General features: G+C 42.5%; 1 protein-coding gene across 1 annotated transcript; it reads left to right on the forward strand.

Annotated features, from left to right (window-relative positions):
* Window positions 1-7,402: 7,402 nt before the first annotated feature.
* rabep1 (rabaptin, RAB GTPase binding effector protein 1) lies at window positions 7,403-26,988 on the forward strand. The gene is made up of 18 exons (XM_017460414.3): window positions 7,403-7,575; window positions 11,285-11,413; window positions 12,994-13,197; window positions 14,166-14,326; window positions 14,474-14,593; window positions 14,746-14,881; window positions 15,175-15,353; window positions 15,483-15,593; window positions 16,180-16,602; window positions 17,300-17,404; window positions 17,785-17,901; window positions 18,101-18,199; window positions 19,547-19,687; window positions 20,038-20,227; window positions 23,175-23,230; window positions 23,336-23,434; window positions 24,143-24,259; window positions 24,516-26,988. Exons 1-18 carry the CDS (start codon window positions 7,530-7,532, stop codon window positions 24,615-24,617), a joined length of 2,535 nt encoding a protein of 844 aa, XP_017315903.1. The 5' UTR covers window positions 7,403-7,529; the 3' UTR covers window positions 24,618-26,988.
* The last annotated feature ends 354 nt before the right edge of the window (window positions 26,989-27,342 follow it).

Raw genomic sequence — 27,342 nt, forward strand, 5'->3', positions numbered from 1 at the left:
AATCATGAATAGCTACAAATACCAGTCAATTTTAGTGTAGAACCTAGTGCAAAAAAAAACTGAACATGACAAGAAATACCCCCTGACCACTTGACCCAAAGCATACATCCAAATTAACAAAGGAACGGCTTAACCAAAAGATGATCAATGTTTTTGAATGACCTAGCCAGAACCCAGACCTGAATCCAACTACAAATCTGTGGGGTGACCTGAAGCGGGCTGTGCACAGGAGATGCCTTCACTATTTGACGCCTCTAGAATGTTTTTGGATGAAAGAATGGGGAAAGTCCAGACGTGCCACGCTGATATAAAGATGAGTGGTGTAATAAAATCAAAAGGTGCGCCAACAAAGTATTAGTTTAGGGGTGTGCACACTTGTGCAACTCGGGTTATTGTACGTTTTTTCTTCTTTTTTTTTTTTCTCCCTATACAAATTTCTGATTGTTTTTCAGTTGATTTGTACATGTTGCAATTTCACATTAAAGGTGTGAAATGATCTGATCTGATTGATCTTATTTTAACAGGGGTTTGTAGATTATATAGATATTTATCTACACACTATATTAGCCACCGCATCTCACCTGACCTTGTCACATGACTGTCTGCACCTGTTCTCAAGTTCACGCTCATTACTGTGCACCTATATATAGCCTCATTCTGTCACTGCATCCCTGCAAAGTTTTTCTATTCTAGTTTTTGTATTGTGATTTCTCTATGATATCCTGTTTGCTGACCGCCTGACTCTTTTGCCTGCCTTGACTCTGAACTTGCCTTACGTGCTGGATTTGTTTGCTGAACTTCGTATATTAAAACGGCTTAAACTACAGTTGCATCCGCCTCCGTTGTGACAGAATGAGACACAACCTTGGTAAATATGAGCAAGGAAGGCTGTGAAAAATTGTCTTTATTGTTTAACCTTTTGATCTTTCGTTAAAAAAAAAAAAATCACAGAAATACCCTGCTCTCATGGATATCAAAGCATTTCAAACACAACACAGGTTTATTAAAAAAAAAAAGTTACATTTAGGTGTGCAACATTATTGGCACCCCTATTAATTCATATGAGAAAAATATATATTTGAAGTATATTCCCCATTGATATCTTACCTTTTTTTTTATTTAAAAAAAAAAATTTTTTTTAAGTACACCTGGGTGACTAGGAACAGAGAATTGTTTAACCATGACTTCCTGTTTCATAAGAGTATAAATATGAGGTAACACTACCTTCCCAAATTCCTTTAGTCATTCATAACAATGGGTTAGACCAAGGAATATAGCTGTGATGTGCGGCAAAAGGTTGTTGAGCTTCACAAAATGGGAAATGGCTATAAGGAAATAGCACAAGCGTTGAAAATGTCCATTTCCACCATCAGGGCAATAATTAAGAAGTTCCAGTCAACTGGAAATGTTACGAATCAACCTGGAATTGGACGTGTGTCTGTATCGTCTCAACACACTGTGAAGGACCTGGACATTCTGTTCGAATACATGGCATCATGGACTCTATCAAATATCAACAGATATTAAATGAAAACATGACTGCCTCTGCCAGAAAGGTTAAAATGGGTCGTGCTTGGATCTTCCAGCAGGACAATGATCCAAAACATACATCAAAATCAACACAAAAATGGTTTACTGACCACAAAATCAAGGTTCTGCCATGACCATCCCAGTCTCCTGACCTGAACCCCATAGAAAACCTGTGGGGTGAACTGAACAGGAGAGTCCACCAGCGTGGACCTCGAAATGTGAAGGATCTGGAGAGGTTCTGTATGGAGGAACGGTCTCAGATCCCTCGCCATGTATTCTCCAACCTCATCAGGCATTATAGGAGAAGACTCAGAGCTGATATCTTGTCAAAGGGAGGCAGCACAAAGTATTCACTAAAATGGTGCCAATAATTGTTACACACCTATATTTAACAAAGCTAAAAAAAAAATGTGATAAACCTGTGTTTTGTTTGCAATTGTTTAATATCCATGAAAAGAATTATTATTAATTTAATAAGTCACATTTGATCAATTAATTCTCCAGACTGAAATGTGTTTTATCTTTTAAGCAGAACATACAATTTTCATTAATATAGAGATTGTACAAAGCAATTATAAATGCTGTTATAGGAAAACATTAGAAAAATAAATGATGTTGAGGTGTGATTATTTTCCTATAACAGCAAGCATTTTCCTCTTATACCGCGGCAAATGGACAATTATTCATTTATTTTATTCATTTGAAAAACAACCCAAACTTACTGATCCATTTTCTCTACCGCGTATCCTACACAGGGTTGCGGGGCAACCTGTAGTCCATCCCAGTTGGGGGACACCCTGGACAGGGTGCCAACCCATCACAGGGCACAATCGTACACATACACACACGCGTCCATTCAGACAATTTGGAAATGCCAGTCAGCCTAAAGTGCATGTCTTTGGACTGGGGGGAAAAACCAGAGTACTCGGAGGAAACTCCCAAAGCACGATGAGAACATGCGAACTCTGTGTCGACACGGGGGTGGCGGAAAACGTGCTAGCAACTAAGCCACCATGCCCGAGGAAACTCCTTCCATAAATGTTAAAACATATCTCTATTTACATCTCTATATCACAGATTATACTTTTTTTTTTGTTAAATAACAACACTCTCGCATTTACCTTTCCTTCCTATGCACATGTTGATGATGATGAATAGAATGACTATCACCAAGCTTGATGCAAAGACACCTCCTATTATTAGCAAGAGAAATTTCTGAAATTCCATCCTGGTGATAAAAAAAAGACACACACAGACACACACACACACACACACACACAAAAATCGACAATGTATCTTCGATGGTGTTTAGGCTCAAACAGTGCAACACACAATGACTATCATTACTGCAATCTTTCAAATGCAGTCAGCTATTATGTGGTGTGTATATATAGTACGTATGCCTGTTAAGGTTGTCATATCAGTTTGTATTAGTTCCTCTTTCTGCGGCTGACCACATAAGCACACGCTTTGCTGAGGCTCAACCGAGCTGATGTTTCCTGAGAGGAAAACCATCATACTCGTCTTTTCTAAATAGCTTCTCTGTCTTTAAAGTTGAAGCGTTTCATACAGCCCCAGTAGACGTAGAGAGGCTTAAATCTCGCCACTTTATCTTTGCTTCTAAGCCCCCCAAAAACGCCGTGTCATACTTTATCCATAACACACAACATCCTGTCCAACACAGCAGGGAAAAGAAGTTATTTTCATCGTATGATTATTTGAATGAACTTATTTGAAACAGTCCTTCTTAACAGAAATAGATTGAACTAAAAAAGGTTGCTCTGCAGAACCTGAGAGTGGATGAAGTAAATAATAAAAGCAGTTTCAAGATTACATTTAAGACGATTTAAACAACAAGAGAAAAAGATGGTAACTTTTGATTAGAACGTTTTATGCTCTTTTTAAAGACCTAGTATTGAATATAAATCTATAACTCGTTCAGGTTTCCATTTTAATTGCGACATTAGAATACAGTTTACTGCAATCTACTGCATTGTACATGGCTACACTATTACAAACAAACTTTAAGGGTTCTTCTGTCCCTCTGAAGAATATTTGAAAGGTTTAACCCTTTACCTTCCCAGTAGAACACTTTTGGGAAGCTACGAACCGTTAACTAACGCACAAGCCCTTCTTCTTTTTACTAAGTGTGTAATGAGGGTATAAAACTACACCAGAAAAAAGAAAAAAACCAAACAAAACAACAACAATAAAAAACTAGGCCTGTGTGTTTAGCAAAAGTACTATTGTAAGGAATATATTTTACATCAGTTACCTTTATCTTCTTGGATCATAAATCTCCATGACCATTTAAACGACTGAGATAGAGCGGCTGATTGAAGAGTGTGTGACAACAGTGACTTAAGTTCTCAAAAAAAAAAAAAAAGAAGCTTCCTGTTGATCTTCCCGAACACCCATCATCCCTCCCACAACAACTGACTGGTGTGTTACTTGGAAGATATTTCAGTAGTAGGATTGCGAAGTGAAGTGTGTGTCTATGAAATCAAATAAATAAATAAATAAATAAATAAATAAATAATGATAATAATAATGAGAATGAAAGAGTCATTAGATGTTCTATTGCAAGGCGTAATAGTAGTACTTAATATACAATAATATATAAAATCCCTTACTACTAAAACTGATTAGATGCCTACCTGCAACTGATTTTTGATTTTTATAATCAGGAAAATTGAAAATGGAGCAGTATATACACGCTGACCATTTCACGTACAGTAGTGTGGACTATTATCTTTATGATGCACAGTATGTGTCTGTAGCTTATGTCTGTGTCTGACCTCAGGCTTGCTTTTTTTTTTTTAACATATACCACAGCATTGTTGAAGTCTGATTGGTCAGATTTAATTAGCCTTCTCTAACCGGATTTGAGAATAGAATTCGAAATCACAAGTTTATGTTTAATGTACTCGTTGTGATACATTCTTGTTTCTAAGAACTTACACACGGGACTTGTATAGAGAACATCCATTATCTAAAACTAATAATAAACAGATTAAAAATATGTTGTGTAATAAAAAACAAACAAACCTTTATTTATTTATTTATTTATTTATTTATGTAGTTAGTTTGTTTTTCTTTGTCTTGGTAACTTCGAGAGAGAGAGAGAGAGAGAGAGAGAGGGAGGAAGGAGGCTGGTAATGTTATAAGTGATAACAGGAACTAACTTGCCTTTGCAAGTATTAAACAACATTGAATGTAACTTCAGTGCTGTGAAAAAGTATTTGCCCTTGTATTTGCCTTCTGTTTTTTTTGTGTATATCTCATGCTAAATAGTTTTATATCTTCAAACGAAATACAATATAAAACAAATTCAACCTGAGTAAACACACAATACAGTTTTTATTTATTCTTTTTTTTAAGCAGAAAAAATAATTATCCAATGCCTATCACCAATTTGGAAAACTAGTGTGCCAGCTTTAGCGGCATTATCCTAACTGTAACCAAACACTTCTGATAACTGGAGATCAGTCTTTCACTTACTTCTAGGACTAGGACTTATTGGATCATTGTCTTGTTGCATAATCCAATTGCACTTGAGTTTACGGACTGAAGACCGGACATTCTCCTTTAGGATTTTCTGGTAGAGAGCAGAATTCACGTTTCCCTCAATTATTGCAAGTTGCCCAGGTCCTAAAGCAGCAAAGCATCCCCACAGCATCACACTTCCACCACCATGCTGGACTGTAGGCATGATGTTCTTTTTGTTGAATTCTGTGTTTGGTTTACGGCAGATGTAACGGGACCCCTGTCTTCCAAACAGTTCCACTTTTGACTCATTAATCCACAGGACATTCTCCCAAAAGGTTTGAGGATCATCAATGTATGTTTTGGCAAAATTCAGACGAGCCTTAATGTTCTTCTGCGTTAGCAGTGGTTTTCACCTCAGCACTCTTCCACGGATGCCATTTTTGCCCAGTGTCTTTCTGATAGTGGAGTCATGAACAGTGACCTTTACTGATGTAAGAAAGTCCTGTAGGTCCTTCGATGTTGTCCTTGGGTCTTTTGTGACCTGCTGGATGAGTCGTTGCTGTGCGCTTGGAGGAATTTTGGAAGATCGGCCACTTCTGGGAAGGTTCACTACTGTGCAGAGTTTTTCCATTTAGAGATAACGGCTCTTGCTGTGGTTCTTTGGAGTCCCAGAGCCTTTGAAATAGCATTGTAACCCTTCCCAGACTGATGTATTCCAATCACCTTCATCATTTCTGGAATTTCTTTTAACTTTGGCATAGTGTGTTACTCCGTAAGACCTTTTAACCAACTTCAGGTTTGCAGTAATCAGGCCTGGTTACATCTAGTCCAGCTGAACCCCATTATGAATGCAGTTTCATAGATTTAGGGAATTATTAACTATGGGAGCAAATACAATTTCACACAGGCCCGGTTGGTATTGGATAACTTTTTGTGCTTCAATAAATAACATTATCATGTAAAAGCTGTATTTTGTGTTTACTCAGCTTGCCTTTGGTTTTTTTTAGCTTAGATTTTGTTTTCATTTCTGAAACAATTTAGTATGAGATATACACAAAACCAGAAGAAATCATGACTGTACAAATGGTTAAAAGTACTACAGTGTGTAACTCATTAACCCTTTAATGCATCAATTATTTTAAAATATATCTAGATCATGTCTTTTTCCTTAAAAAAAAAAATCTTTTAAAAAACAAAGAACCAGTTTTAAAAGCTAAGGCATTCATTGGAATCTGGCACAAAAATAATTTCTTTTACTTTTCATTCGGGATTTTGTTTAGAATTGAGAACTGAGAATGTCCAAATAGTCCAGAAATCAGGATAATGAATTATGTTAAATTCCAGCATTGCTCTGATTTTTGATTTTTCTAAAATATCAACCTTAAATTGACTGTCGGGTTTATGGATGTATGCAGGAAAGGGTTATCCATCCATCCATCCATCCATCCATCTTCAACCGCTTACTCCTTTTCAGGGTCGTGGGGAACCTGGAGTCTATCCCAGGCAGCATCGGGCACAAGGCAGGGTACACCCTGGACAGGGTGCCAGTGCCTCGCAGGGCACACACTCACACACACATTCATACACTACGGACACTTTAGACACGCCAATCAGCCTACCATGCATGTCTTTGGACTGGAGGAGGAAACAGGAGTACCCGGAGGAAACCCCCTCAGCACGGGGAGAACATGCAAACTCCGCACACACAGAGCCGCGGGAGGAAAGGGTTAATAAATATAAAAACGTAACCAATATAAGATGAATAAAGCACTTCAAAATGTGCTGTTATTGGAAAATAATCTACATTGTAGTAGTAACGGTGAATCCACTTCACGCCAGGCTGCATCACACTACCTTGTCACTGATCATTTTCTTATAACAGCAGACTCTACTGTATTTTAATCCTTACTTGATGCACAATGAGGTGTTTGAAAAGCCTAGTAATGCTGCAGTGCCTGATACACTCCCACCACCGCAGCGCTCACTAACATGCCACCCCAACATTAGTATCAATGCTGTTCTGAGATCTAATATAAAGACGCCTTTATTTATCGCATATACATTACAGGACAGTGAAATACCCCAGGTTATTATGAGGCTGGAGTCAGCCATGATGCAGTACCCCTGGAGCAGAGAGGGTTAAGGGCCTTACTCAAGGGCCCAGCTGACATGACGGTAAGTCTTTTGTATACCTCCAAAGTGCACCGTAATGGTAGGTTTACTTGATAAACTGGATAGAATAAACTGTTAGTGTATAGAATGTAGTTCTGGATTCAGTGAACGTAAATACTGAAGCTGAACAGTTTTCGAGAGAAAAATGCAAAGATTTAAAAACAAAAATACAACAACAGTAACATGACCCATCTCCTCCCATTAGCCTCGCGCATGCGCATGCGCAGTACGCCTCGAGTCTACAATGACGTTGCCTAGTCTATGGTCGCTTGTTTTGTTTGGCACTCCCTAGTTTTGTTTCTTCGAGCCGGCGTTTAAAAGTCTGCCCCGGAGAAGCCATGGCCGAAGAGGCCTCGGGAGCCGCCCGCCCGCCCGAGCACGATGGTAAGACCCGTGGGACGCTAAATGTTCTAGTTTGCGGCTTCTTTTCGGTTGAATCCCTCCATGTAGGCCTGCAGGCCTGTGCGCGTCCCCGGACTCGGCGGCGCGCAGTAAGCCGGTGACGCGCTCGCGCTTATCGGATAGAATTTCAGCCTCAATTCTGTGTCATCAAAGTGTTGTTGTTGTTGTTGTTGCCTTTTGCAGCAGTAGGAGCATGTTAAAATATGTCATTAGTCTGTTTACATCTGAGCTTCCGAGCATTAGCCGGCATGCTAGCACTTGCAGGCGCGAAGGCGAGCTGTCAGTCTGCTGGTGAACTTTGACAGCATCGATTCCATGCAGAGACCTGGTGATGCAAGGTCTGTGCACACTGATAAACCCCTGATCACTGTGTCAGCTTGATGGATTTCAGATGAAACCACAGGATGTGGGTGCATTTTAGGGATTGCACATGTCCTGTACGTTGGTCTGTTTCGTGGAGCTCATAAGCTCAAATGATCCTGACCCTGAGTCTTTACTGATAACACACTGGTGCACGTGCTTGGTTGTCACACTGTGCATCATATGAAACCCATTAAAGGAGTGGCTCATGACATTTACACACATTCTTTCTTTTTATTTATTTGTATTTATTTATAGATATATGGCTGAGAGTGCAGAGCAGTGAGCATTAAACATTTTTTTTTTTCTGGTTGTCAATTGGAGTGTTCACACCCAGGCGTAAAACGCATGGCGTCAAAGCATCAATTTTGTGTTTTAACATCGATAGGTTCGTTTCTGACCAACTGGCCAAACCAATAAGATTTGCACTTTTGTTGACGTGCCCGGAGCCGCCGAAGTTACGTAAAAGTACGACTTCATGCTGCTCAAGTACAAAACTGTCTTGCCGCCGACGAAAAAGAAGCCAAAGGAGAAGATGCAAGCAAGTAGCAAGATGAATGTTGAGCTACTGGTGTCTTTGGTGTCTGAACGCCGAGAACTTAATGATCAGTGCCACCGCGACTACAAGAACATTGATGAGTGGGAGTTGTTGTGGCAAGGAATATTATATATAATATATAGATATATATATATGTGTGTATAATTGCATGTAACTTTAATGAATGAATAGCAGATGAGAACTTCATGACTCATTTATGATGCTTTGGCTATTTTTTTGACGACACTGAAATGCAAGCATATATTCTACATAATCCTACACTAGATCACACTTTTCTACAAGAAATAGCATCGTTTCTTTATTTGTCTCTTCCCTGCAGATGATAATCCACTGATTGACAGTCCATTGTATTTATTTTGCACCTGGCATATTTATATCTTATATATATATATATAAAGTATTCTTGACCTCTAAAATATCTAAGTGCCCCATTATTGAGTCGTTGTAAGCTCACATTGACCACAAAAAAGCCTATTCATTGTCAGCACTTCATCAGTCTGCAGAAACATTAACATTTTTGGGCACAACAATAGTTGCCTTATACCCACCCCCCCTCCCAAAAAAAAAAAAAAATCCAAGTCTTCCCATAGGTATGTGAATGCTATTGCTGTGACTTTGAATGCATTCGAATCATTACTTATTTAAAAAGAGTATATTGTTTAAAATGAGAACTTCAAGGATTTAGCTTTAAATAAGTATTTATTGCAGTGGCCAAAAAAACCAAGGACCTTACATTTCGTTAGAACATGTTCGATCAGAATTGCTGTAGTGAGTGCTGGTGCTTACAGAGATTATGTATTAATGTCATTTAGCTAGTTCACAAAACGTGTGTGAACTGCTTTTTGCAAAGACGTAAATACCGGCTCTCTTCTTCTTCTTCTCAGTGATGAGCGGGTGTCAGAAACGGAAAGTTGTGCGGCGCCACCTCGTGTACCGGGGGTGTACTTTCATTCGGCGCGTCGCCCGCGTTTAACGCCTGGGTGTGAAAACGAAAACGCTGCGAAAAACGTACCGGTGTGAACAGGCCTTAAAACGCTGCCATCGTCGCACACAACTTTATCTCGCATGCACGGTTGACCGAAGGCTTGGAAAGCAGCCAATCGTAGTGCGAACCGTAACTGTTGTAACGTAGGTGTAGATGCATTCGGGTAGTTGTGTTTATACAACTATTCGCGACTACAACTACACCGGTGCGCCTAAACGTCTTTTCACACAGTCATTTTCGGTCACAAATGAGACTGAAATGCTCGCACTGTAGAGCCCTGCCCAAACAGGCTGGCACTCTGACGCCTTGTTTCAGAAGGAAAGGCGTCAGCATGCAGCGTCGATTTGGGAACTTGAAGAGATGGAAGCCGCTGACCACCCTTGGGTGTTCTTCAAACTGATGTGGTTTCCTATGTCACAAGTTGTTAAGTAGTCTTGAATAGACTGACAAACCTGCTTTCGGACAGTGATTTAATGATATAACTTATCTGAAGTGTGTTGCAGAGGTGTTAACCGTAATGGGTACACTGCTCGGTTTGATGTAGGCGTGCACATTCTTAGCATTTTATCACTTCTTTTATAATCTCATGCCGCCTTACAAAATGGGGGCTATTTTTATCTTGCAAACACAACAGTGTCCAAAAAAAGCGGCCTGCTCGATCCAAAATGGAGCACCGAATGATGTAACGGTTGCCTGTGGTACAGTATGATGTGCATCAAATATATATATTTAATATTATTTTTTCATGGGGAGCCAAGGGGGGATTTAAAAAAAAAAACATTACCCAGCTGAGGATATACATCTGATGGACCCCTTCAGATTCCTACATCTTTTCCTGCAATGTATTTTGGGGCTTTGGGTCGCACGTGATGATCCTGAATATTTCTCTGTAAACGTACATTTTCACACTCTGCCCAAATATTTGATTCCACACCCAGGACCAGTTCTGGGTTCATTTGAGAGAGGGGCTCATAAACATGTTAAAGAATTCCTTCTGAACAGTTGCTCAGTTACACTGTATGATTAAAGGTTTGTGGACACCTGACCATCACAACTATATGTGGGACTTCCCCCAGACTTTTGCCATAAATTTGTACAGGGTGTCTTTGTATGCTGTAGCATTATAATTTCCTCTTCACTGGAACGAAGAAGTCGAGCCCGGACCTGTTAAAGCGTGACAATGTCCCGGTGCACAATGTGAGGTCTATGAAGACATAATTTGCCAAGGTCGGAGTGAAAGGACTTGAGTGGCCTGAACACCCCTCCACCCCACTGAACACCTTTGGGATGAACCGGAACGCCAGGCCTCCTTGCCGGACATCACTAATGCTCTTGTGGCTGAATGAGCACAAATCCATACAGCTCCATTCCAAAATGTCGTGGAAAGCCTTCCCCAGAAGAATGGAAGTTATTATAACAACAAAGAGGAGAATAAATCTGGAAAGCACATATCGGTGTAATCGTAAGGTGTTCACAAACTTTTGGCCATATAGTATATTTTACTTTTGGTAGTAAAATGACGAGTTGAACCAGTCACATTACTCTGCTCACAGTACCGACTTAACATAGCACCAGGGTTCAATTGGAGCAAGCCCCAGACCACCATTTTCAAGAGTACATCAACAAATGTACCCCACAGTCACATGTGTGATGGGATTTTCACTGAAGGCTGTACATGGAAACGATCTATCTCGCTCACAATAAACAAAATGTGGAGAATTTGAGTTAGCACACTGTTATTGTGCCGATTGACCCCAATGGTAAACAGTGTTCTACTGCTGTGGCAGGGCTTCTCCAGCAGCGTATCGAGGATCTGGAGCAGGAGCGGGCCGAGTTCCTCAAGCGCAAACAGCAGCTGGAGATTGAGTTCAACCAGAAGCGTGCCAAGTTCAAGGAGCTCTATTTGTCTAAAGAAGGTGAGCATCAAATACTGTTACATGCCAAAAGTTTGCGGCTACTTAAAAGAGAGAATGTGATCCAGTCGATGGCAAGATACAACCTTGCAGTCTTAAATGTCTTGTTATTTAGCTGAATCCCGGGTCACTGGTGTTCCTGGGCTTCAAACTCACTACCTTCCAATCCTAATGTCATAGTCTTAACCAATAAGATACCAGACACTCTATCTCTCTCCATTACCTGTTCATAACTGGATTACTAAGAGCTAAGAGACGCCAGGCAGTAAAGCAATGGTCCATTTAATGGAAAACTCAATCCATCCGTGTAACAGCTGCGAACACAAACGATACCGATTAAAAATTCATATTCGGGTAAGCGCAATTCCCGTGTTAGAATTCACCTTTAAAAAAAAAAAAAAATCCATCGCTCTCTTTCTACCTCATCATCCTCGCTAGACTGACTTTTCCACCTCAGCCACATTTTTGCAAAAATGAAGTGGATGGATGTCCTAATGGTCCAGTGCACATTAGAGATGATGTTTGCCTTCAAACATAGCACTCGGACAGATTCACACGTTATGTTTTGAGTGCAGTGACATTCTCCTGAAAGCCCACTTTAACATTTACTCTCGTTCAAAAGGCGTGGGCTGCCTGCCATCTAAATTCACTTGATGGTTCCATTAAATACTGTAACGTGCCAAAGGTTTGTGGCTACTTAAAAGAGAGAATTTGACCCGGTTGATGGCAAGATACAATCTTGCAGTCTTAAATGTCTTGTTATTTACCAGCTGAATGCTGGTTCTGTGGTGCTCCTGGGCTTCAAACTCACAACCTTCCAATCCTAATCTCCTAGTCTTGACCAATAAGATACCTGACACTCTTATCTCTCTCCATTACCTGTTCATAACGCCATGACACAAAGAGTGGGCTTCCCCTTTTTTTTTCCATGACACATTTTAGCTTAAGTGTCACGGTTAATCTCGGATATGCAAATCAATACGCTGTCGACGCTGGAAGGGTTATTTCCTGCAGGCCAGGATGCCGATCTTTCAAATGTTTCAAATCCAAAAATTCAAATGAACCGCCAGAGCGAATTGTGAAAACCTTTGCGATATTTTTTCTTGTCTGTGCGTGTAGGCTTGCATTAAAACCAAATGGATGGAAACACTAATAGTGGTGTAACTGTTACTTTTCACCACTGCACCTTAAACAAGCACCTGAAACGTTTACGCTTACATCCACACACGCCTTCATAGTGGATATGGTCAAGCGAGGTAGTTCGGAAAGAAATCTGTGTCTGAACTGCTCTGCCACGTTTGCGCTGATTAGCTGGTATCTGGTGTAGAAACTGGTGGGACACCTGCTTGAAATGAGCTGCCAGTCAAATACAAAAGCCTCAAATGATAAAATGATAGCCCATAAATTCCCATTAGATGAACCTCTTGTTAAAACTCTCAAACTCCTTGCGGTCTACAGCCCACTGTTTTTTGTTGAATGGACAGCTAGTATTCTCGTACGGTTCTGGAAGATGATGAAAACTCAACGCTCTGGTGTTTTGTTTTTTTTTTGTTTTTTTTTTGCTTCCTCGGTGTACCTCTCAGTGGAGCTGAAGCGTCAGGCGGCATCTCTGGAGAGCGCCCAGGCAGAGCTGAACCACCTGCAGACCCAGCTGGCCAAGGCTACAGCCGAGATGGAGAACATCAAAGCCGTGGCCACCGTCTCGGAGAGCACCAAGCAGGAGGCCATCGACCAGGTCAAGCAGCAGTGGCAGGAGGAAGTGGCGTCCTTACAGGCCATCATGAAAGGTAAGCGTGCGCTGAAATCCACGAGCGGTTCTGGTTTAGCCCACGTCGAGCTAAGGAGACGGAAAATCTCATCAGAGCCCTGAAATGTTTTTTTAAATGTGGTTTTTCCTAAGGTATTGTGTTATTTCCTAAGCTGTGTTTGGAATTTGGTGACTCTTTCAGCTTGAGAAACTACAGCTTTAAAGATTTTCGAGGGAAAGTGCTTCTAACACATCTCCGTTACGGAGGTGGCAACTCCTACAGTTTAGTCGTGTTTACGATTACTCAGCTGTTGTTAAAGCGATACAGGAACCAGCTGAAATAGACCTCAGACTATGCACCGATAAACTCTGATTGCTGGAAAGGTTAATTTAGGACACGGAACGTGGAAAGCGCATTTGCGGATACGTTCACATTCGCTCTGCGAGCTTTGTGGTGAATTCTCAGACCTCGTTCTTGCAAAGGTGCAGGTTAAAATGTCCTCCGAGTCGCCATTTCATATTTCTTTGAGTATGTCACTGGCCTACTTCATAATTAGCTTTATTTATTATGTATTGAGCTATTTTGCGTTCCTTGGGCAGACATGGTATTGTTTTATTATTATTATTATTATTATTATTATTATTATTATTAAGTGCAGTGTACGATGGACATGGACCAGACTGCTAGGTTTTTGCTAGGCAATGTTGGTGCCTCTGTAGTCGTCACTTCAGCGTGAATGTTTTCGTTGCCGTGACAACTTCTTGTTTTTTTTTAAAAATAAATTCAAGCGTGTGAGTTCTTTGTCACGTATTATGCTTGGAGCAGGTGCACGTCTACAGTTACACCGACAATGTTAACCATGTTACGCTTGGGCTAATGCAGAAGTTATAACACAATAAACACGGTCTGGAACTCAGGCTACTAAAAATCCCCCCGCTACATCCGAGCGGTTCCTGATTTAAATACCGTCCTGAACGATATCTATGCTGTATCTGACCCGTGTTCAGACACGTTGCGGGAGTACGAGGTGCAATTCCACCAACGACTGGAGCAGGAGCGAGCGCAGTGGGCGCAGTATCGCGAAGGGGTCGAGAGAGAGCTGGCCGAACTGCGGCGCCGCCTGTCTGAAGGCCAGGAGGAGGAGAACCTGGAGAACGAGATGAAGAAGGTCAGTGAAAATCACTAATATTTCCTGAAACCGTGAGGCTAATTTTGCTCGAGAAGAATCTGGTGTAATTTTGGTGCACAGTAGTCATGTTTTCTCGGAACAGCGGAAAAACAAACAGTGACTGAGCGGAAACCGGTTTTCCCCCAGGCCCAAGAGGATGCTGAGAAGCTTCGCTCTGTAGTGATGCCGATGGAGCATGAAATCGCTGCTCTCAAGGCCAAGCTGACGAGCGCAGAGGAGCGGGTTAAGGAACTCGAGGCGGCTAAGGTCGGCTATGAGGAAGCGAGAGTCAGACTGCTTCTAATTATTAGAAATGCCTGATTTGACCTTTCTATTTAGTTTCCTGAGAAACTGTAGGGAAATAAGTACAGCTTGTAAAAGTGTGACACTCGGAATATCTGTACGTTATTGTTGCACAGGTGAAGGAGCTCAACCACGTTCTCGAGGCCGAGAAGTCGTGCCGGACCGATTTGGAGATGTACGTCGCTGTCCTCAATACCCAGAAATCTGTCCTCCAGGAGGACGCAGAGAAACTTCGGAAAGAGCTCCACGAAGGTGCGCGTTTAGTGTGCAGCGCTGATTCAAGGTCTCACTGTGTGTGTTTCCTTTAGTCAAAGTCAAACAGCTGCACCAGTTCTAATAATAAACTTGTGCTTAGAATCATTTGCATTTCTTTAAACGGTGCCAAATGGCTTGGGGTCTTAACAACGATCCAAACTTCACGTCCTAACGTTCACAGACGACCAGAAACACTGTCAAAGACGTGTACTTTACGTCATAGACGTCATTTAAAACACCGCTAGATGGACATCAGGTATAAAATATAAAATGTGTGTGTGTCCATGCAGTGTGTCACATGTTGGAACTCGAGCGGCAGCAGCACAACCAGTTGAAGCACACTTGGCAGCGCGCCAACGATCAGTTCCTGGAGTCGCAGCGGCTGCTGATGCGAGACATGCAACGCATAGAGAGCGTGCTGAGCTCTGAACAGCTGCGCCAGGTGGAGGAGATGAAAAGGAGGGACCAGGTACAAGACGTTCCGCTTTGTCAAACATTAGACCTGTTTATGATGCGTTATAATAGTGTCCTCTATTTATTTTCGCTTCGGACGCAAATCGAATTCTCACGCTGATGTATATGTTTTTTCTTCTTTCAGGAGGAGGACGAGAAGGAGCGGCTTAGTCAGGCCCAGGAAGCCGGCGAGGACGATGGCGCAGACCACACGGAGGGCGCAGAGGACTCTTTCCTCGGTATTTCCATAGAGGAGGTACCAAAACCACAGTATTAAAAGCATAGTACGACAAAGTCAAGGGCCGTACTTCGTATCGAGCGTCGACTGTTTGAAAGGTCCGATATCAGGCGCTTTTGCCGGGCTTGTTACCAAGACGACAAGTTCGTAAGCTCGAACTCGCTTAGGATGAGGCTAGTTTTAAGGTAAACAAGATCGGATTTGCACATTTAGAGGCATTTTATATTGAAACGTTTTGATTTCCGGACTCCGATCTAGTATAACCACACTAAACTAAACCGCGCGTGTATTGCGACACTGTGAGCAGGAAGAAGAACAAAACAAACACTTTTCTTACCGTTTTTAAATAGTCAGTCGTTGACTCGCCGGTCGTAGTTTTGAGTCTCGATGCAGCTCCCCTCAATCTGGCCGGACGTATCCGGTCCTCAGTCGATATCGGCGGTTTATTACGAATTATGACGAGTTGTAAATCTTGCATATGGAACCGGGCCCTGCTTTGTTAAACGTCCTCATTTTATTGTCGGCTAACGCCGTCTATACAAACACACGGTCCTGAATGGAAGCCGTTCTCCTAAATTGTGTCTTCTGCGCCTTTTCACGTCAGTCCCACCTGAACCACAGCATCCACAGCTCTTTACACTCGCTGGACGAGGACGGGCCGGACTCCTGCGATCCCTGTAGAGACGGCCTCCGCCGCGTCCAGTCCACAGACAGCCTGGGCTCGTCCGGAAACGCCTTGCAACCCCAAGGACTCAACCACAAAGCCAAATCAGCCAGCAACCTGGACGAGTCGGAGTTCGGCCCGCTGGTCGGGGCCGAGTACAACCCCTCCGTCGCGCCTTCTATCGGCTCCCTGCCTTTCCTCCTCACCAAGGACCAGGAGAAGGCCATCAAGGCCATGACGCCCGAGCAAGAGGAGACGGCATCGCTGCTCTCGAGCATCTCTCAGCGACTCGACGCCACGTACCTGCCTCCAGCCGGCTACCGATTGGTCAGCGACTTGGAGTGGAACCTTCTTCAGCAGGAGGTAGGAGGATCAAAATAACCGAAGGAAAAAAAAAAAAGGCTGTGCGAATAGTATTTGATTGAAGTGCGATTGAAATGCAGTTGGAGCGAAGAGGTCACGCTCACATAGTGGTGGCCTTTGAACATGAATGAACGTTGGAGAGCTAACAACGTGAAGCATATTCGGTAATATTTATTTAAAAATGTTAGGTAATACATTATAATTAATAACAAATTAAATATAGATATAGAGAGTGGATTGTGTGTATTTATTTATTTATTTATTTATTCCTTGTTTTCTTTCTTGTGAAGTATTTCTCAAAAAATTCTGTACCAACTTTTTGATTTCAATCCAATTTCAGCCATGTGACTGTGTGGAAGACTCCTAACTGAGGACCACACGAAAATAAAGGTTTAATAGGCAGACAGAGGCGGCCTGTTAAATGATTTTTTTTTTAAAATTAAAAATTGTCATCTGAACTGTGGTTTACAAGTCACATGACGAGTCAAAAGTGCTTTCGATTTTTCTGTGTTCCTCTATCAGGGGACTTTCACATTCTATCCACCGTACCTCATACCCAAAATTAAGGCGCAGATACATGTCCTTTAATTATATATGGTACTTTATTTCCATTTGGAAATATTATGGAACAATATTATCTGAAAATGATAAGACACTTTGTAATGTGTGTGTGTGTGTGTGTTGATCTGGCGAGCAGTTGAAGAACGCGGGGAGGAAGTTGGGCCGGCGTTGTGACATGTGCTCCAATTATGAGAAGCAGCTTCAAGTCATGCAGGGGCAGGAGGCAGAGACACGAGATCAGGTCAGACTCGTGCTTCTCTTTTATGCGCTTGAGTTCCTCCAGTTTCCTCCCGAACCACTTCTGGCGCTACTCTAAATTGCGCCTAGGTGCGAGTGTGTTTGAAGCATAGCCAGTAGCCATTTTGTTACAGTGGTGGACATGTGAGTTACTTTTGAGTTCTTATAGTTATTAACCTCAATAGTAAAAGTTATAATTATAAAGCTCAAGTACTCTATCTATATCTCTATCTAATATATATATATATGTCCAGTTGATTCTAGTATGTTTTGCTGGTGGAAAGTTCAAGAATTAAAAAGCTCCATGGATGTGATAGATAGCCAATATAGTATTGTGTACACATAAATGATGAGCCTCACTCTGTTCACCTTTGGCCCGTTCAGGTGAAGAAGCTGCAGGCCATGCTCCGGCAGGCCAACGATCATCTGGAGAGGACGATGAACGAGAAGCAGGAGTTGGAAGACGCTGTGAAGCAGGGCCATGAAGAAACCAACACTAAGGTAGGAAACATTTTTTAGCGTCACCGTGCGCCTCGAGTCCGGACGAGCGTGGCCTCGCAGCGACGAGACGAAAGCGTTCCACTTTGTCGTCGTTTAGCAGTGATTAAAAATTTTTTTTTTCAAAATCGTACACGCACGAGTGGAACTGGAATAGACACCGTGCCGTTTTAGTCAGACGGATGACGCCCGTGTCCAACAGGTCTCGGCGCTTATGCAGAAAGTCCAGGAGTCGGAGACGACGCTGAGCGCGCTCCAGCAAGCCTTCAGCCAGGCCAAGAGGAACACCCAGGAACAGATGGTACGGTCACTACACACACACACACACACACACACACACACACAAACACAAGATCACTGAAGGGCTATACGCTGATATTTCACCCAAATAGGAACTAACAGGAGGTTTTAGTTTATTTTCCAAAAATTTGACAGTGAGGACAATAAAAGTGACTGCAGCCATCCATCCATTCATCTTCATCTTCATCATCTTCATCATCATCAGCAGGAGTGGACACATCAATAGCAGTAGAATAATTACATCTCCAGGCTATTAGTATCTTATTGATAGTAGACATTTCGGTATGAAGTTTGGTGTTAAGTGTAACCAATCAGGAACAGACAGTGCCGCTAGCTCCGCCCCCACGATACCCACATACTTACTGTACAAGTCTTCTGGTTACTTTGAACCACTGAACTGGTGGCCAGTGGAAACAGAATATTTTCTGACACGAAAGGATCCAGAACTTACACAGTGAACCTTTAGTTAGATCACCAGTTAGATCGTAGTTTGTTACGATCTTACCCCCGCCAAATTATTCAGAACCGCGGACGCTCGTTAAACCTTCAGCTTTTTTAGCCTCTTGCTCTGTTGGTGTTGTACTAAGCAGGTGATTTCCTTTTCCTGGGACTTCTTCAAACTTTTCTGTACTTTCCTGGAGATTTTATATTCTCTGTAACAAACGTCGTGTTTTATTGCACTCGGGAGCGTTCACGCCATTCGTCCGCGTTTCAGCCGCACCTTTTACTTTCTTTTTGTGTGTGTCTAAGGTAAACACTTCTGGAATTATGAGCACGTGTGTGAACGTATCGTGTAACCCCTGCGCTCTTCAGAAAGAGAGGGGCACGCAGACGAAACGTTAGATGATACGTTAGCCTTTCGAATGCCGGCGACACCACCATTAAAATATCTTTGCGCCTAGTTAACAGTCGACGCTTTTTTAAGGTTAAAAAAAAAAAGTCGTTTTGTTCAGCTTGCTGGAATTTGAACCCATGCGATGCGGCTGGGTGGAGCGCCGACGCCTACAGCGCTGCTTCATTTAATTAGTCGTGCATTCCTTCAGATCGCTCAGGGTAACATTTGGAGACGGATATCCAGGACGGGGTGACAGTGGTACAATGCTTAAGTTTTTTTTTTTTTTTTTTTGGTCATGACAGAGCGTTCAAAGTTGAAAAAAATGTAATTTTTCCAAAACACAAAACCCCAAAACACTGCATGACATCAGGCTCTCTGGACCAATCAGGTCACAAGTTGGAGGCAAGCACGAAAACCAAACAAAAGGTGCTCCAGCCTGTTTTCGTGTGTGTATTAAAGCACCCTGAATATGCCATGTAAGCTGATTGTGTGTGTGTGTGTGTGTTTCTCTAGGCTGTGTTGCTGAAGTCCCGGGAACAGGTGGCTGAGGAGCTGAGCAGGCTACAGAGAGACAACGAGAGTCTTCAGGGCAAACACAGACTTCACCTGACGCTGCAGCAGGAGGAGAACTTCCAGATGCCCACAACCACCCAGGTACTGCCGAGATCCTCATTTAAAAACACGACTCCTGATTGAAATGTTTTATGGATCTTGAAGCTGTCCAGTACTAGTTGTGGATAAATGGACGATGTCCTTCTGTATTCCGAACGGATGTCTGTGATGTCTGTATAACACAACCGTGCCGATTTCAAAAATATCGAATTGAAGTGTTGAGGCAATGTAAAAATAATAATAATAATAATAATAATAATAATAATAATAATAATTTGGTGTACATATCCATGTGAACGTTTTACTGTCGTAGTTAATTGTAGCATATTTTTGGTCTCATAAACCATGGATTCGGATAGTAAAGGATCTTTAAACCCATATTCGCCCCTTAGGAGCTCCAGTCTCTGGTGCTGCAGTACCGCGAGGACATCGTCTCGGCGCGCACGGCATCCGAGCACCTGGAAGAGAAGCTGAAGGCCGAGATCTTGTTCCTGAAGGAGCAGATCCAGGCGGAGCAGTGCCTCAAAGAGAACCTAGAGGACACACTACAGCTGGAGATCGAGGGCTGCAAGGAGGAGATCGGTGAGCCTCTGAGCCGTATAAAAGACGTGTGTGTTGGAGTAGAAGAAAAACCGAATCAAGGAAGGGAAGAAAAAAAAAAAAAACCCATCCAAATGATTGGAACGTAGCACGTTAGGAATGAAGGGAGTGTTCAAATTCATTGAGCTGTTTTAATTATATTTTGTATTTTATTTTATTTTTTTAGAGAATGAGGTTGCGTACGCTTCAAAGGAGTTCTCAAGGAGCTGGTTGCGCCTAGAGGGTTGATTCCTGATCATGAGATGGTTGTCATTTTCTGGATGGGAAAATCAGGACTGTTCCACCACCTAGGAGTCGTTTTATTTAAATCTTTAGAAATTTAAGCGTCAACGAATTCTAGACCGTTCCATTTGTTTACTGTTTTCCAGTTTGCGCACCAGCTAGCTCCCCCTTATCGAACGATCGCTACAAACCCGAGAGCGGAAGGCTAACGCCTACGAGACGCGAAGCCGCTGCATGTTTCCAAACGTCACGATCCCGAGCCAAATGTTTCCGCGATTTCAAATAAATAAATAAATAAGCTACAATGGGGAAAATACTATAAATTATTGCATCTACAGTTTGGAATGTTTGAGTTGGAATAGTTTGCAAGCGCGCGAGTATAAACACGACGAGGCCGTAGTAGATGAGTTTTTCCTGTCCGGCGTGATTACATTTATACATTTACGGTATTTGGAAGACGCTCTTATTACATTTATATCATTTATTACAACTGAGCAATTGAGGGTTAAGGGACTTGCCCAAGGGCCCAACAGTGGTAGCTTGGCAGTGCCGGGGCTTGAACCCCTGACCTTCTGATCAATAACCCAGAGCCTTTAACCATTGATCCAACGTGTTGACGTTCAATGTCCCCGACGACCTCCGTAGTCCCGTTTAACCATGTTATCAACTGCCGTTTTCAAGACGCGTAAAAGCTTAACATAACCGCGAGTGGAGTATTCCTGACGTATTTTACGTCGTAGAATATAACGTGAAAACATCTCGAGCTTGTGTTAACCACAGACCTTATTCCAGGTGTTTAACCAAAAACCCTTCGACTTCGGGACCACGGAACCGGAAGTGCTGAAATGTTAACTCGTTTCCGGGTTTTTATGACTCGGTTTTTGCAGCACTCTATTGCTATTCCACGTTTATTTCTCTTTCATAGCTCCTGTGTTCACATTAAACCGATTCGGCTCCCCCTAGCGGTGTGGAGTGTTGTAGAATATCAGTTCTTTTTGAGCGAAATGACTTGGCAGTAGTTCCTTTTTCTTTTTGTTTCGTTTTGGTTTTTGTTCTTCTTGTCCTTCAGAACAAGGAGCAAGTACTAGGTATTTGATTGAGGTTGCGCTCAAATCTGAGCTGGTTAAGGAATTACTTTATTGCTTAACGCCAAAACAAAAGGGAAGACCCAGTTCCTCTCATCTGCTCTGATTCAAATCTTTGTTTTCCCTCCCCACCCCCTTCTCCTTCTCCCTCTCCCTCTTCCTCTCCCTCCATTGGGGACATGTGTTCAGACATCCTGGAAGGTATGATTCACTGGCTGACTGTAGGTACATGTGTCTAGGCTGTCTGTCTCCACTGGTCGTACTAATTCCATTTTAACGCTCACAGTACATAACGTAACGCATCACATTAATCTCATCTGAGCACACTGTGTTCTGGAGTGACCGCACCGCTTACACAGACGTCTAGAAGTAGCCGTGTGTCTGTGTGTTGATAGCAGACCCTTGTGTAGCATGCCCTTGTGTGTGGTAGTCTTGTCTGATTACGTCACGTTTGTTTCCATGTCGTAAACATCAGCAGACGAGGTTATGGTGCGCTAACAGCTTGTAGAAGGATGGAGCTGAACTTATGGCTTGTGATTGGGAATGACGGAAGCAAAGACGTGTTTAAATACGTTGCAACCTTTCGTACGAGCGGTTTGACAAGCAGGGAAGAAAACACAAGAGCGTGTGCCGCTGTTATAGGAAAATAATCGACGACCATCGATTATTTTTTTAATATCGGCACATCCTGATGTTTTATTCCTCTTATAACATCCCTCTTATTCTTTCTCTTAGAGGTCGACCGATTGAGCGGTTTTGCCGGAACTATCGGTTATTTGCATAAATCCACACCGATAGGTTTTCCTGGTTGAAAAAATCCACACCGATAGGTTTTCCCGGTTGCGTCCGTTGCGGGAGCGGCCGAGAAGGGTCTGCCGTCGTTATACAGTACGAGAGCGGCCTCTAGAGGCGAAATAAAAACCATCGCTGACCCAATTTTGCCGTGTTATTTGAAGTGTTTTTTAATTAATTATGGCTTTTCAACTACAGTACATGTTCATAGTACTGTTTATTTGTGTAATAAAGTTCAGCAGTATTTTACTTTGAGTGTTATGTTTTCATTCAGTATCAGTTTTAAAAACTATCGGCCGATTTATCGGCATCGGTAAAATCCACTATCGGTCGAGCTCTCCTGTCTCTTTAAGTCAATTAAACAAAAAGCGCAATGTTTTACAAAACACCGACTCTGGAGTCTCCTGCCAAAAATGTTAAATAAACGTCTCCTAATAGCAAGCGTCACCATGTCAACAATTATACTTTTTTCCTTTGTTAATAATAACAAACATGTTTTTGTTTATTATTATTATTATTAGATTATTGTAAAAATAAAAGTCGTCGTATAAGCAAGGATAACGTATTAGAACAAGCGCGTTAATATAAAAACCATAAGCCTTGCATCCAGCACCATGTGCGTCTTCCGACCATTCAGCAGCACTGTGGTAAAATGTACTTGTCCCTGTGTGATGCTCTGATATCTAACCAGCACTAATGTTCTAGTGTTCTCGCTCTAGATTATGCTTTGTCTTGCTAACGGGACATTTTAATCACAATATTGAGTCTAGTGCTACATACCGATTATACAGTATACAGCGTTTAATTCTGACTTCCGTCTCATCTTCCAGCGTCTTTCTCCAGCCTGAAGACAGAGTTGGAGCGAGTCAAGGCTGAAAAAGAGCAGGTAAAGGACCCTCCGAACTAGCTGGAACATCCCGAATGATAACTGAATAATGGATTGGAGGTGTTTTTGAATTTGGCTGAACGTGTCCTGTTCTGTTGTGAACAGCTAGAGAGCAGCTTGGCGGAGAAGAGCCAGGCATTACAGAGTGTCCAGGGTCTGAAAAGCAGCTTGGAGGAACAGCTCAAAGACACACTCTCCAGCAAGGTGCGATCACGTGACTAGAACAACAAGAAGGATTCGCTCATGAAATGTCCACCATTATTCCGCTCCCTTTTGGTGAAAATTGCTAACGTGGCCGAGTCTAACTCGCCCCTTCTAGTCTTTATTCTTCAGTGTTACGTTTGAATGTACATTTGCCGACTATGAATCACTTTTATGTGCCGAAAGTCTCACTGTGTCCAAAAGTTGTCTTTCATGTTGGAAACCAGTGTGTAAAGTGTAAATATATATATAGCCAATCAGATTAAAACTTCCCAGATCCAGAAGCTCTTGCGACGAGCCGATTCGCCAAAATACCATTGGGAACTTCGGCTCTTTTTAACGAGTCAGATCGTTTGGTTCGGCTCAATACTGAGAGTCGAGTCTTTTGGCTCCCGAACAGCACGTTGGCGGTTATTTCTCTAAACTGGACAAATTTTTCCAGAAAGGTCGTCGAATGAACCATTAGAAGTCGCATTTCATCCACAGACGACACTGTTGGGACTGACGAAAAGAAATCCGCGGGGGGGGGGGGGGGGGGATTGAATCGGTGAGCCGAGTCAAATAAATCTGACTCCCTGGAACTGTGCGATATCGAAACCAATTGCTGACGGGGTTCAAAACCCACATAAAACCCTCCAGTGAAAGGAGCTAGCTCTGACGCCTGTTACAACTGACTTCTGTCCAACTGGGTGTGCGTTCGGGTTTTTACAGACCGCCCTGGAGAGTCAAGTGTTCGACGAGAAGGACAGAGCACAGAGACTACAGACAGAGCTGGATGTCAGCGAGCAGGTCCAGAGAGACTTTGTCAAGCTTTCACAGACTCTGCAGGTAAATATCATGTTAGTCTCGCGCACCAGAATAAACCTAATCGGGGGATTTAGCATCCTGGGCGCGTTCATTATAAAGTAGGCAGCCATTTTGAAAGTCTTGTGAATTGTATTTTTATCAGCATTACTGTAACGCATTACTGGCGTACGTTGTGCTGTTATTGGAAAACGATCAACTCCTGGGTTTGATTTCATACCCATTGCTTACTTTTATGCAATCTCGGGTCTCATTTAAGCCCGTCCTCCTTTTCTCTCAGGTCCAGTTGGAGCGAATCCGGCAGGCGGACTCTGTAGAGCGAATCCGTGCCATCCTCAATGACACCAACCTGACAGACATCAGCCAGCTTCCTGAGACATGATACTCCCTCTTCTACTACTACTTCTTCTTCTTCTTCTTCTTCTTCTTCTTCTTCATCATCCAGCATCCTTCTTTCTTTCCCTGTCTTCTCACACACACACACACACACGAACACACAATTTCGTCCCTATGTTTCTCAGATCCCCCAACACCTCATTGCGTGTCCCTTGCTGAGGGGCGGGACACTGGCGTGAGGTGGCCTGGGCTTTTTAAAAACACTTCAGTGTACCTCTAAAGAAAAAAAAAAAAGAAAAAGAAAGAAAAGAAGGCTCTGACACACGAGAGGTCGGAGAACACTACGACATCATTACTACAGCTCTTCGAGCATGTGACTAAATGTGAAACGTCTCTGTCATTTTCCCCCCAGTTCATGCTTCACTCTGTTCCTGGCCTACTTTCCGACTTCTACACCATCTGCTGAGCCTAAAAGACGGAGACTTTATGAAGGATCTGCTAGTAGTATTTGTACATACGTGTGTGTATACAGAATATATGTATATTGCGTTAAGTTAATTTGGCCGTACGTGTGGCTTCCAGCCGTTTTTCCTGCGTCCGTGACTCATTTCATAGTTATAACCCGTGCTGTGTCAGTATTCCTCCCCATGTCGTTTTTTTTTTTTTTTTTTTGGGTCCCTTTTCTTCGAGTTCAAACACTTACCAGGCAAATCGAGGACCTTCGACTTCAGTGGGTCTGATGCCGTTTATAGACGTCCCGTTTTCTATCCCCGGACCTGGCGATATTTTTTTTCCGCCGCCGCATCACGACACGCTTTCGGAGATGGCTGATGAGAGGACACTAAGTCTGTAGCCGCTGCTATGTCCTGAAGCTCGGTGAGGCGAGTACCGTGTTCGTCATTCCTACTATAGGGAAACCGTTGGGATTTGTGTCACAATTTCTGAACTGAACGCAAGCGATTTTTTTTTTTTTTTTAATGAGAATATTAGTCTGGCTGCTTCTTAAACACCTGAATTAGTTCTGGATTCTGGATTGGTCTACTCAGGGGTGGACAAATCGCATGTTTTAAGGCTTGGAAACCTAACAGTCCTTAAAAGCATTAAAAAAAAAAAAAAAAAGAATAGATAACGTAATGTAACACCATATCCCAGGCTATTTTGCTAGTTATGTATGTAAATGAAATCATCCGTGCAGCCATTTAATCCGAGTCGTAACATCCCGTGCGTGTAGTGCAGCAGGTGGTGAAATTCGGAAAGAGTACTGTGCTGTAGCTACAGCGTCGAGGGGAAGAATCAATTTTGATTAATTGATTTTGATTGGCTTAGCGGTTAGCACGTTTGCCTCACACCTCCAGGGTCGGGGGTTCGATTCCCGCCGTGGCCCTGTGTGTGCGGAGTTTGTATGTTCTCCCCGTGCTGCGGGGGTTTCCTCCGGGTACTCCGGTTTCCTCCCCCAGTCCGAAGACATGCACGGTAGGCTGATTGGCGTGTCCAAAGTGTCCGTAGTGTATGAATGGGAGTGTGAGTATGCCCTGCGACGGATTGGCACCCTGGGATAGGCTCCAGGTTTCCCCGCAACCCTGAAAAGGATTAAGCGGTATAGAAGATGGATGGATGGATTCATACCAAATACCAAGTGGTTTTTGGTTAACAACCAAAGAAAAAAAAAAGTCCAGACACGTCATCATCATCATCATCATCAGGCGATTTGTCCACTCCTGCATGTGACTCACTTTTCTAAACCAGATCATGTGGTAATAACATTACATGTATAGTTCGTACAAATTATGACGATTTATTTTTCACTAGAAGCACCGCCGTGATTGAGATCGCCATGTCGAAATGACGTTCCTCGTGTTGGTGTGGCAACGCGTCTCTCTGGCGTGACACACACACATTTTCATTATTACTAGCTGATGAAATGCGGCTTCCTTTTTTCTTTCTCTCTCTCTCATTCAGATGCAAACGCTGCTGGTTAAATCTGAGCAGCATTTCATGGCTTGAAGAATTTTTTTTTTTTTTTTAAACTGACGTGTCCTCTTTGCCTTTTTAATTCATATCCATCCTGTCCATCTAACACTCAACACACACACACAGGCTACAGTTGTGGATTTCTGCTGCTTCCCCGTTTAATTCTATCCGATAGGAACATCACACCGAGACACGATGAACTTTCTAACTTTTTTTTTTTTTAAATATTCACAAAGCTCTAAACGACAATAATATCGTGTGTGGATTAAACCGAGTGACGAGTTCATGTTCCTTTAATCCGGTATGATTTTATGGTTCTACTTGCTTTGTGGAAATCCGTAGTTTAACGACATCATTAACGTTCTGTTCGCATGGAAGATTTATAAACTGTACTGTGTACATATCTCTGTACATATCTAATAAACCAAACTCGACTTAAAGCACAACGGAGGGGTTGACCTTTGGATGATTCGACTTGGTTCATACATCACAGTTGATCTGACCTCAACAACCACAACACCACACACACTCACCCGCAACATTTGTGATGTATACAGTTGTCCCCAAAAGTTTGCATACCCCTTGCAGAATCTGCTCAATCCTAATACTGTTAACAAAAATAAGACAGATCATAAAAATCCCATGTTTATTTATTTAGTACTGTCCCGAAGAAGTGATTTCACATAACAGATGTTTACATGTAGTCCACAAGGCACAATAATAATGTACATACCCTTGATTTTTAATACTGTGTGTCGTTACCTGGATGATCACCGACTGTGTTTGTTTTGTGAGAGCTG

Source organism: Ictalurus punctatus, chromosome 28, assembly GCF_001660625.3.
Source record: "Ictalurus punctatus breed USDA103 chromosome 28, Coco_2.0, whole genome shotgun sequence".
Taxonomy (NCBI): Eukaryota; Metazoa; Chordata; class Actinopteri; order Siluriformes; family Ictaluridae; genus Ictalurus; species Ictalurus punctatus.